Source organism: Hakea prostrata, chromosome 7 (assembly GCF_041222555.1).
Source record: "Hakea prostrata isolate BN-2017 chromosome 7, UWA_Hpros_2, whole genome shotgun sequence".
Lineage (NCBI taxonomy): Eukaryota > Viridiplantae > Streptophyta > Magnoliopsida > Proteales > Proteaceae > Hakea > Hakea prostrata.
In genome coordinates, this window is record NC_142606.1 from 73476355 (window position 1) to 73489466 (window position 13112).

The following is a 13112-nucleotide window of genomic DNA, read 5'->3' on the forward strand; positions in this document are numbered from 1 at the left end:
CAATTTGAACTACATTTTCCACTCCAACCTCCTTCACCACTTGCTTCAGTAATTTGTAAATGTATTTTGCATCCTTCTTCTCACCGGATGCATCTATCGACTTGAGGAACACCTGTCCTCCCATCACAATTCAACATGAAATTGATGATGGACTGTCGTGGGACCAGTCCAACCATCGACCATCGTAGTCACTCCATAATGATTCCACATGGGCTTTAATCCCTTAATGTATTCATTTATGTCCTCTTTATGCTTAGGCAAATACACATTATATATCTCATATGGAGTGGGGCCCTGTACACCACTCCCAGCCCTGCCTATCTGCTCAATCATATCTCTATAGTAGGGCCCCTGAGCTGTATGTGCTGGAACACTATGGTAATGCGCCCATTTGGAGAAAGCCATCCCCACTTTTTCCTTCACACTCCCCCATAAGTGCTTCAACTTTCTCTATTTATGCTTATGCCTCGCAAATAGGGCCGGATCATTGCGAAGAATCTCAAGATCCGGATCTGTAGGATGTGCTGAGGAAGCTCAACCCCTTGGATAGGAGCCTCCTGCCTGACACTTTGAGACCTCCTCATAGGGACTTGGGAGCCACCTATGCCTCCCATACCTACTGGCTCTCTAGAGGACCCACAACCTAGACCCCTCTCGTTGCCTCCCCGATGTCATCAATCCTCCGTTGCTCCCTACTCATCATCATCGCCCTCCTCAACTGATCGGCCTCTGGATCAGGGTCACTATCTCCTGGCTCATCCCTACCATAACCCTCGGGATCCGGAAGGTCATCTAAGCGTGCATCCTCGAACTCATCCCTCTCGTGTTCTCTTCTCTTTCCTCTTTTGCTTTCCACCACTAATATATGAGGCCATTGCCTTCTTGACCTCTACAGCACCTTTGGGCACCCCTGTTACATCCCTCGTTGCCACCAGCTAGATGCACCTTCAATCTAGTGGCCCCACCTCCTCCTATTTGTTTTTTGCAAGAATTACACTCATTCTTCCTCTTATCAGCTGTCAGTGGCCTCCCATGATCCCAAGCTATGTCTGACATCTTTAAAATAGAGTGCCTGATACAAGAAACACACACTAAGTATCTTGAAAAGCTCCACAATATGCTCCAAAAATGACATACATGCTTTTAATAATAACCTCCTATTTTTAAATATATAAAAAAATATGTATAACTATATAAGTATTTTTTAATATATAAATAATTTTAAAATATATAAAATACACACTAACTATCTTAAAAATATCCACAACATGCTCAAAAAAGTGCATACATGCTTCCACTAATACTCTCCTATTTTAAAATTTAAAACATAAATTAATTATTTTTTAATATTTAAATATTTTTTTAATTAGTTAAATATATATTAAATACAGTAAAATTACATAATTAACAGAAAAAAAATTAATTCAACACCATCACAGCAATATGGTGTCTCAACTCTCACATACATCCATTTAAAGCTTATACATGTACTATACATAAACATTTTTAACAATATACATAATTTAGTAAATAATTTTTAATAACAGAAAAATAAAAAAATAGTAGGAAGAATCAAAAAATAATTTTGACACTACAAATTCATAGATCATCACTCTAAAGTAAACATATATAAATTTGGAAGCAATCTAACATGATTTAAGGCACAAATGAAACAAAAATCAAAAAATGAGGAAGTTGGTTACTCACCTTGCAAGATTTGAGAAAATGCACAAATGGAGGAGCAAATCAAGTGTTTGAAGGAAATGGAATACTAGAAATTAGGTGTAGAATGGGATGAAAGCAAGAGAAATGAGCAAAAAATGCAAAATCAGGTCGAAATCTCCTGGGCGATATCGCTCAAACCAGTCGAAACTGACGGTAGGTCGAAAATGAGCTCGATTTTGGGTATTTTAAAGCCTACGCAAGTGTCGTTTCAGCCCGATATGGTATCGGGCCAAAATTTCGACTCGTATCGACCGAAATTTCGGTCGATACGAAACGAAATGGATACTTTTCGTGCCTACTACTAAATTTCGTTTCGAGTTGGATTTTTGCAGGCATTTCGATCGAAATTTCAACCATTTCGATCGAATTTTCTTCCATGGTTTGAATTCATGTTCCAAAACACCACTTCAGGTTAGGTTTTAGGCAAAAATAATGCTCCCAGTGTGTTTATTGGCCTCAAATTAGACCAAACACCAAAAACCAGCCCAAAATGACCTGAAATACCCCCCGAAACCCGTTGGGGGGGGGACTTCCACCGACACATTCTGGAATTTCAGGGTTTTGCCTGAAGTTTTGGTGAAATTTCGTATCTCGCATAGGAGATGGGTCTCTAGTTGCCATTGTTGGCGATTTTTCTGATGACTTCAATATGCTTTGTTTTGTCATGTTGCACTTGGTTGTGATTTGTGAGCAATGTTGATGGCAACGAGGAGCTTCAGTATCAAATCCCATCTCTTGAGCTAGTTTCTTTAGCCACAGAAATTCACATATTCCGTGGGCCATAGCTCTAAAGTCTGCCTTTGCATTAGATTTGGCTACCATAAATTGCCTCCTGCTGCTCCATGTGGCTGAGCTAACTCTCACAAATGTAGAATAACTAGATGTAGATCTCCCATTTGTAAAGGATCTGGTCCAGTTTGCATCTGTTAAATCTTCATTCTTCAGGAGGTTGTGCTTGGGATACAGTAGTCCTTTTCCTGGATAAGTGTCCACTCTTAGGAGCATTCATAAAATGACTCACAATTCCCACTGTGGAGGAAATATTAGGATGAGCCATAGACGGATAGAGTTTCCATACTAGCCATTGGTTTTCGAGTATAAACAAGTGACATCCACTGTCTTCTCCAAGTTTGTGGTTTTGTTCAACAGGAGAGTTGACTGGTTTGCTACCTAACATACCTCTCTCCTTTAATAAATAAAGAGCAAACTTCCTCTGGCTCATATTTTTTCTCCCCTTAGGCTTGGATAACATCATTCCTCAAGAAATACTTTAAGAGGTCTGAGTCTTTAACTTCAAATTGTTGAGCTAGGTAGGTCTTAAACCAAAGGGTCATTGACATAGACAATGAGAGCTGTGGTAGTGCTGTTGACCTGCCAAATAAATAGGGAGTCACCTTGACTTTGAGAATACCTGTTCTTCAATATGGCTTGCTTGAATAACTAAAATCATGCTCTTTGGGGATTGTTTAAGGCCATATATGCTTTCTTGAGAAGGCATACTGTTGTCAAGGGCAGATCTGTCCTCTCTGGCTAGCGCTTGCGCTAAAGTCAAGAGGGATAAATCCCTCTCCTATTCCTTGTAGGATTTCCTGTTTGAATGTGTTTTTGATTGGTTGAATTTCCTATTATGTTTTTGACTATTTTCCTAATCAGTCTAGGTTAATTTTTCTATTCTTGTCTTTGTATTTCTTTTCTTTCTCAGAGTAGGACTTACTCTCTGAGTACCCTTTTCATTCTTACAACATGGTATCAGAACAAAGACTCGAACAATTAAACCACTCTTCTAGCAACCTGTGTGAGCTCTAGCACCTCTTCTCAAGCTTTTCAACTGTTGCAGCTGACTTCTTCTAACCTGTGGCAGTCGGTTCTTCACTTTTGTTTCTGTGAACTTGTTCTTCTCTCAAGCTGCCGGAAATTATCAGGAACTTCTTGAACCTCTACTGCAGGTCAGGTTAGCCTCAGTATCTGTTTTCTGATTTAAAACCCCAAACCCTTGCTGCAGCCCCTCCTTTCACCTAGTTTTTGAGGACTGCTGCAAGGAATTCTATGGACCATACTGCTGCCCTCTTGTTTTTCATGACCTAATAAACAAAAACCCTACTAGTTCTGTACTGAACTTGTTCTCCATTATACTTGACTTTTCTTTTGGGAAAATTCTTCTTTGTTTGGAGACCAAAAATAGCGGCAGATCTAGGTTTTCTTTTCCCCCTCCCGCTGTACCCAGCAGTCTTCACCGCGTCACAATCTGTTTTTTAGGGCTGTAGTCAGTGACAGTTCGGAATATTTTTTATTGTCATTTTCTCTTTTTTAAGCAATTTGTCTTAGGGTTGTATAGTGAACTAACATTAGTAAAACGGTTTAGATCTTTAGAGGTTTTGTTTTTTTCCTCTTTGGTTAGGTGTTCACACAAGAAACCTGGTTGTAATTTTTCTCTCCTACTTTTGGTCTGAAACCCCAAAACTGGAGATGGCTACAGGTGGATCTCCTAGAAAAGCAGAACCCATAACATCTGAAGTTGACAATCCAGACAAGAGTGATTACCAACCCCTTGATTTCCCTCTTACAATCTCTTAGATGGATCAAACTACCTAATGTGGTCGTGTCTGCCTTCATTACTATGATACTATCAGTGGCCAAGGACTTCTAGGACATATTGTTGGCACTGCTGTTAAACCAAGAACCATGAATCGGCACAGAAACTATGGCTTGCACATGACTCTATGTTGATAGCCTTTTTAGTTGGATCCATGAAACCACGATTTCACTGGACTTCCCTACTATTAGACACTGCTGTTAGTATTTGGAACACTGCTCAGAATATCTCTGGTAAAGTTCAAAACAGGGCTCAAGTCTATGAACTCTGTAAGGAAGTTCATTTAACAAAACAAAAGATGACACCCTGTACTACAACACTCTTAGTGCATTGTGGCATAACATGGGCCATTAGAACACCTTTCGGCCAAATAACGCTGAAGACATTGCAGCCTATTACAAGAACCTGGATCAGACCTACGTATATGCTTTTGTAGCTTTAATGTTGAGTATGATCCTATTCGGCTTCAGATTCTTAGCCAAGATCCCTTTCCCATCTTGGAGTAATCATATGTCTTTGTACACTCTTAAGACTGTTGTCATGCTGTAATGCTCCCTCCCTCTACACCTGAAAGGTCAGCCCTTCAGACTCAAATTGGAAATGGTACCGAGGTGCTAATAGAAGTTATCAAATGTGAACAGTGTGGTAAACAATGCTGACTTAAGCCACTAGAAGCCCCCTAGCAGGAGTCGCAAAAAGAACTGGGCCAGCAGCCCTTTTCCCACGACCCCATTGAGGGGTCACACCATTCAAGGCAGTTTGGTCATTTCCCAGGTGCCCTATTCTATTTTTTCTTATCCTAGGAGTCCTAGTCTGAAGAGGACTTTTGCAATCAAAGAGTCTTAGTAGTTGTTAGCACCTAGTGGTCCTTTTACTCATTTAAACTCAGTTGTAATCAAAGGGTCAAAATTTTGCCCCATCTCTCCCTTTGGTGAGATGGGCAAAATTCCAAAATTTGAATTTTAAATATATATATATTTTTATTTCTACCCAATTTTCGGTGGGTTTTGGAGTTATTTTGGCTTAGTTTTCGTTGGGAGGGTTACTTTGCCTAAAACCTAACCCAAAGTGGTGTTTTGGATCGGCACATACCCGACTAATTTTAGCAGATGTAAATATGGATATTATGCAAGCGAATGCTAAGATTTTCATTAAAATGCAAAGTCGACTAAAATTCAATATACAAGTGTAAGTATGTTGTAGAACTCAGTGGTTAGTCATACGTGGTTAAAACAATACTAGTGTATAACGTTGACATAACAAACTGACAATAGTTAGTAGATGAATGAATTACAAGTTCGGGACTAATTTACAATACACATCAGACCTACTCTAACCCAATAATAGCTGCTGTGGTAGGTTGGGTCCATCCCCTGACTCAGGGTTCTTTGTAAAGAGTGGACATACTTAGCTTATGTCATGGTATGCCTATGGTGGTCCAAGTAGTCACACACTGCCCTTTTGTAGGTAGCATCATCCGCATAAAATAGCCAACCCATCTTATACAAAGTGTTATATGGGTAATGACTCTTATGGCTGGTGCTCGGAATAGGATAGTCATCATTTGAATCCCTTTTTGGTTTTGCAACTGGGTACTAGTAATACTAGTGGCCTTGATGGATGTCCAACGATGGACTCCACAAATGATTCGCTTGATCCATCTCGATATCCATATGCAGACATACCACTTGAATCAACGGATGAGCCACCATATGCCCCACCATATGCACTCGAACTAGAAGATGAGTAAGCATATGCCCCACCATACTCTCCCCCATATCCTTATCCTTGATATTCATATCTGTAGCTAGGACCATAAGCCTCGTATGGCACACTCTCCTTGCCATCCAAGCTCATTGATCACATCGAGTTTGCCAAGCTAGCCATGTCAACGTCCCTTTGGTTCGGTGGGTGGAACTGGCCATGGGGCCCTCTAGTGTAACCACTTCTAGATGTGGAGCCCTTGCTTCATGACGAGGTATTGCCACCATGGTGCTCATCCTTTGTGGCATGGGTGAACTGTGTCTCCCCAATGAATTTGATGGGGCTCGGTGTGCTTCCAGTAGTGAAACCCCCATATGCTTTTTTAAGTCCTTCACCATGATCATCATTGCCATCATCACCACCACCACCCTTAGCATCGTCACCACCACCCTCATCATCACTACCACCATCATCATCATCCTCATACTGAGTCTGTCTAGGAGCCAGGGTCTCATCATAATTCTGTTTGTTTTGATTTTTAATTTAAAAAATTAGTCCTCACTTAGGGTTATGAGATTTAGGGTTGTTGTAGCTTCTATGGTTTTTAAAGTTAGGGTTATGGCTAAAGTTGAACATAGAGGGAGTGGGAGAGGTGCAACTCTGAGGGAGGGGATTAGGGTGCAAAGGTAGGGGAATCTAGGGTTTTATGGTTATTGTTTTTTATTTTTTGATTTTTTTTTGGGGGAGGGGGGTGGCGAAGGGGCTGCTGTTGCCGCAAGCTGGGGGAAGGTTTTTAGAGCTTGGGCAAGGGGTGGGGAAGGGAGTTAGGGTTAGGTGAGGTGTAGGGGATGGACTTATTTGTGGGAGAAGGGGGATGTTGCAGAAAATTGGGCTCTTTGATGGCTGCTGCAAGCTTTGGAGAAGAATAGGGAATCTGAAATTTGCAGGAAACTTAGAAACTCACAGCTGTTGAAGTTTCTCCTTGGAACCCAAGCACTCCTACTCTTTCTTCAAAGCAAGCTTTATTCAGTAATTCATCGTCTGATTTGTTACGAAGGGGGTGGCTCTATTGATAGCCTTACATTGAAGGAAATCTTATTTAGGACTCAACAAATAAAAGACTAATTAGGACTCAACAGGGAATTCAATTTGATGTGGAATGTCTGGTCGTACTAAAACTCCACTCATTTTACTGAAAGAGGAATTCTAACTAGAACTCTGAACTAAAGAGACTTGCAAACTGAACTTCCTGCTTTAAGAAGGAATCCAAGTTGAAAATTGGATTCCAACAAAGACTTTCAACTGGGTAAGGAGACTGCTATAACTTGCTAACCAGGGACTTTGAGGACAAAACAAAAATAGATATGGACTCCTAAAATTAAAGTGAATCTAACTAGCCACTTTGGCTTCAAGGGGTAGTAAAATGACCAGATTAACACTATTGTTTTGGCCAGCCCTTGGTATGGCATGTTTTTGGGCTGATTTGGGTTCATGGTCTGTACTACCCTATGGTTGCCAATTGTGGTAACATCATTTAGGATCAAGTGTCTCTTAGAGGTGAGGAAAGTTGATTCTAGAAGGGCTTAGGGTTTGGGTGAATGGTTAAGGAGATTTACAGTTTTTGAAGTTTTAGGGTTTCTAAAGAAGAAGATGAGTTGCTGAATTCTCTAGGGTTTGGAAGGGAAGGGAGGGGCTGTAACTTAGGGTCAAAGGTAGTGTTGGGGCAATTAATCTAGATCCTAAAGGGGTTGGGTGTAGGCCAAAGGGTTAGGAAACCTAAGGCTTAGAATGGGGCTGCAATTCTAGTTTTCAGGAATCCTGGAAATTCCAGAATTGCTGCAAGAGAAAGAAAAAGAAAGGGGAAAGGGTTGGGGAGGGGAGGGGTTAAGGGGCTGCCGCAGGGTTTGGAAAGGGGAGGGGAGTTTGCGATGGGGGAAGGGGCTGTACTAGCTAAATTAGGGTTAGGGTGGGGTAGGGGAACTCTGTGGATGGAAAGGGTGAGAGAGGAGAGGCTGGTTTGGGGCTGGGGGTCTTACTTGAGGGAGGCAAGGTTTCAATGCCTTTGTCAAAATTCTGCAGAGATTTTTCTCTCTAAGCTGCAGCAAGTTCCCTTTTCAAGGAGCGCATGACTCCAACAATTGCTTTTTCAATTTTCAGCTTTATCTTAGTATTCATAATCCAATTTTTACATTTGGAGAGGCTTATTTATAGCCTTTAGAAGGAACTCACACTAGGACTCAACTTTAGAAAACAAATCAAACTAAGCCTCCTACTTGGACTAAGGACTCATAGAAGGACTCTTTCATATCTCACTCTAAAAGGATCCAAATTTTACATTATGGAGAGGCAGCGATGAAGACATCCGATTTGAGCGTAGCAAGGGAAAGGTTTACATTAATGAAGGGATTGAAGGAGGCAGTGAAGGGAAGACACCTGATTTGAGGCGATGCAAATCTTGTGCGGAGCTGCTTAAAAGATGTGATTACTGAAAGTTTGGGAGTGAAGGTTCGTTTCTTTGAAACAGGTGTGTCACTCAGGCTTCTTGGAATTTTATTCTGAAAGAGAGTATTTGCTGGGGGAAGGGTATGTTGGTTTGAACTAAGGGTAGTTTAGTCTTGTAAAAGATTTTCCATGACTGAATCATGTTTTGACTTTTATATAGTAGTATGAAGTATGAAATAGGTAGCATGCAAGAAATTAGATAAAAAATCCCCTGTAAAACCCCTTGAAACCTGGTGTATAAAACTACCTGGGAAAATTCCCAGGTTTCCACAGAGATTCTGAAATTTTGGTACCATCTGATTTTGACCAGCCTAGGTACCGAGATTTTGAACCTTGGTTGCTGCTAAAGACTGGGTCTGTGTGTTTGAAGTCTGCCCTGGCGGATTCTCCCTCTGAGAGGAATGGCAGTGGATGGAGTGTAAGGCATGGTGGCAGTGGTGGTGGGATCCTTCTTGAAGTCTTGACTGCTTTGTTTCTTCTGTGCTAGTAGGGTTTCAGCTTGCAGGGCTTTATCAAATACACTCTTGGATATTCCTAACTTGGAAAGTCATACTGTTATGGCTGGTGAAGAGGAGGTAGAGATTGGTTGAGAAGGGGGAGAGGGGCCCTGGGGCTTCAGCTGCAGCAGGGGATGGAAGCTAGAGGTGGGCTATCACAAAAGGTTGGTTCCATCCACATCAAGGTTGTGGGTCCTGGTGGTGTGCTTGATGTTACAGGATAAAGCGGTAGGCTCAAGCTGGTTAAGATGGGGTGCACTAGAATGACCGGAGGGGGGAGATGGGGAGTTGGGGCTTTAGTAAGGGGTAAGAATGGGCTCAAGGTATTGGGCCAGGGTAATGGGCTGGGTTGGTTGAGAAGGGTAGGCTAGAATTAGGGATGGATTAGCTGAAAGGGTTAGAATCGGAGTTAGGAGACTTTGGGAGGCTGTAATGGGCAAGTTGGCCCCATAGGGGAGGGGTAATGTAGGGCGGGTATCTAAGAGGGGGTTAAGAGAAGGGTTTTTTTTTTTATTATTTTTTTTAACCTACTAGACTGTTTGTAATAAATATAATTGATATGTTAGAAAAATAAAGTTTGAATGCAATTTAAATCATGCAATCACTGAAGTGCTAGTGCTGGATGTCAAACTCTTTGGAACGCCTAGCACTTTGACAACTATGCTTTGAACGATTTTTTAACATGCCGTATTGAACACTGATTCCCCACATCCCCCACCACCCCCCCCCCAAAAAAAGAAAAAAGAAAAAAAAAAGAGGTTTTCATCTTATAACTATGGTCTAGTTTGAATCATCCTTGGTTCAGTTGCCTTTATAAAGTTGCTATTTTTATTTTCTTTTTCATAAGAAGCTTGATATGGGACTGATTTTTTTAATTTTTTTTGGTGATAAGTTTATGGAGAGTTTGCATTTCAAAGGATACTTGGTTAGCTATGTTGTTAGGAATTTCTTATCCTGCTCATGGGAGTTCCTACCTTTAACATTAATTTTGTTAAGCTAAAAATAAAATGGTACAAGGGTGTTGAAACTCAAAAGTGGACCTGACTAAACCTGGCAAAACTGAATTGACCATTCAAGCTGCCATGTTGCTTATCAGTTCAGGTTTTCTATGTGGTACAGCAAAATGAGAACAGAATTCTCCATTATTTATTGAATTGTTCGTTGACTCTCTAACTAATGCTGTATTATTATTCTGTGATCTCTTCTCTCTGATGTTCTTTAGATATTCGGGTGATGATTCACGGGCTCCAATAAGTAATGTGGATGCTGTAGCTGATTTGGTTCCTAGATTAGACAAAGCAACTCTTGATGAAAAGGATGATCAAATGATGGGGCCAGACCTTATTGTGAATAACCAGGACTGCAAGTGTGGGATGCCTTTATGCATTTGTGTAGCCCCGGAGCCAGACCCAGTTCCTTCTCCATTCCAGGTATGATATAGTCAAAAAACTCATTAACATCGTGAGGGCTTTCCAGAGATCTCTTCTATCATTTGATTTTTATGGCAGATGCAAAGTGCTTCCACTTCCACTGCACAGTCCAGCGCAAGAGTAAGGAAGTTGGACCAAGTTCCAAAGAATGCCCGCACTGTTTTGAACAGCAGTCCCAGGTTTGTTACCTCTGGTAGAGTGTGTTATATATTTTCCATTCTTATATTGTACTAATTCTGTATATAATAATAAATTATTATGCTCGTGATTACCATGGAGCAACATTCTTGTCTAAATTAGATGCAAAAGGCCAACTAGAGGACGTATTGAATAAGAGCAGGAACTCTCCTAGGGTGAGGATGCACTAACCTGTGTCTTCAGTTGTCTTGTTGTCCATCTCTCTGTAGACTTGAGGCAGTAATATGCTCAAGCTATCTTGCATGTGCATATATCCTCCGTTATGAAGTAAATGGTTGAAATAATCCTGACACTAACCTTTTTGGAATCTCATTCAAATTTCAATACCATTTTTTTTTTTTTTTGAATTTTTTGTTGTTCTACTTGCACATCTTTCTTTGCAAGAGCTTTGCCAGATGCTTTCCAGAGTATTATGGGGGATTATCCACCTTATTCTTCTACAGTCCTACACCTAACTCCGGGAATGAAGCTTCAAAGCTAAGCATTCTTGGTGCATTGGGTGTGAATGTTTTAACACCGATGATTTACTCTAGTTCTTCTTTTTGTTAAATCAGTACGGACCTTGCCCAAACATGATCCATCAAATCCATTGCATTGGAGCTCGTTTGTGCTAACATTAATCCTAGGTGTTGAAATTCCATTGAACAGGCTCATAATTGTTTTCATCCTCTTAGCCTTTTATATTTCTATCTACGAGTCTCAAGTAAAGGGAACACATGTGAGAGATTAGATTCCATTTTTGTTTCCTTCCCACTCAATTATTTGAGGTCTACAAGATTTGACTTTGCTATGATTTTTGTCTTAAGACAAGGTTGATGATCTTGCTCTCGAGGGCAATCCTGCCCTGGAGAAAAAGCGAGATCTTGAGTGAGCGTGATCCCTTACGAGATCTTGCATTTCTTGATGGGCTAAGTCGAGTGAACTTAAAGGCCCATCTCAGGGGGTTTTCGCTCAGGGTGGGCTTAGACTTGGTATTTACCCTATTTTAAGCCTTCCGAACACATTGGTGACCTTAGATTTGTGAGAAAACAACCCTAAGTATGAATTCTAACTTGACCCTAAGTTTGAAATCCCCCTCTCTCATTGCAAATCACCACTGTATCTCACATAAAACTAAAGGATAAAACCCCCCTCTCTCACTCCCCCTTTTTATCTACCCTTTTACCCAACTTACCCTCCACGATGGCGGCCCATCGTAAACCCCGCATTAAGCCCATATCCCTTAGCCCATCTTCCCTTTTGGGCCCTAGACCTTGTTCTCACTCCAAGCCCAACCTTTTCGGTCCCTTATCCTCTTTAGACCGTGGGCCCCTACACAACCCATCTCATAAGCCCTCTACCCAACCCAACCCTACTTCATCTAATTCCATCTTAGAGCCCAACCCACAGCCCAAACCCAACTCAACCTTCCCAATTCCTTTAGCTCATTTCCCACCCATTAACCAATAATTACACCTCATCGGCCCAACCCTCATCCTCTATTATCCAAAGGAACCCGTATGGCCGTATCACTCTCTCTCTATTAAACCACACCCCTTGCCCACCCGCTGAAGCAGCTGGACACTCCCGAACTTGTCTCCCCGTCTTCTAACTCAACCATTGATCCCGACCTTTTTGAAACACCATCCCACTTTAGCTCTCCCCCCGTGAGTCTCCCCAAACCAACTCCTTTTGCCCTTTCTCTAGTAGTATAAGGATGCCCCCTCTACTTTGGTCTAAATGTCTGACTTTGTTATTTGGAATGTCAAGGGCCTCAATTCCCTTGCAGAGCAAGCTGAAGTGAAAAATACCATAAAGACCTCTAGAGTTTCTTTTTGTGCTCTCATTGAAACCCATATTCAAATAGATAATGCCCATCGGATCGTGCAATCTATCGCCCCCTCTTGGTCATTACTCTCCAATTCCTCAGCCACTATCAATGGTTGCATTTGGATTCTTTGGGACCCCTCTAGATTCCAAATTTCTCTCTTGAAATCCTCCCCCCAACTCATGCACCTTAGTATCATTGTTCCCAACCCCCCCTCCTTTCTTCTCACTATCATTTATGGGCTTAACCGTGCCTCTGATTGTACTAGTCTTCGGGAGAATATTCGTTATTTCTTTGCCTCTTCCTCTGATCTCCTGTGGGGTCTTGGTGGTGACTTCAATATTATCCGGTACTCTCATGAGCGTGTGGGTGGTTCCCCATCGGACCCCGCTACGATTGATGAACTTAACTCTTATATTTAGGAATCCGGTATCCAAGACCTTCGTTGGTTTGGCCAACCCCTCACTTGGCATAATCGTCGTTTTGGCCTTGCTGGAATTGCTTCTACGCTTGATGGATTCCTATCGAATACCTCCTGGCTCTCTTCCTTTCCCAACTCCTATGCTTTTTTCCCTCACTCGGGTCTCTCTGATCACTCTCCTTGTCTTATCCATCTCCTCCCCCCTTCCTCTTTCAGCCCTAAGCCTTTCAAGTTC

At 41.6% G+C, this 13112-nt stretch overlaps 1 protein-coding gene across 1 annotated transcript in view; it reads left to right on the plus strand.

The window, feature by feature from the left end:
* LOC149012044 (Ankyrin repeat family protein) overlaps positions 1–13112 on the plus strand; it is a 58935-nt gene that overhangs the window by 24952 nt on the left and 20871 nt on the right. Inside the window, exons 4-5 of the mRNA XM_089160455.1 lie at positions 10244–10451; positions 10530–10630. Of these exons, the coding sequence (XP_089016581.1) occupies positions 10244–10451; positions 10530–10630 (309 nt within the window). The remainder of the gene's footprint in view (positions 1–10243; positions 10452–10529; positions 10631–13112) is intronic.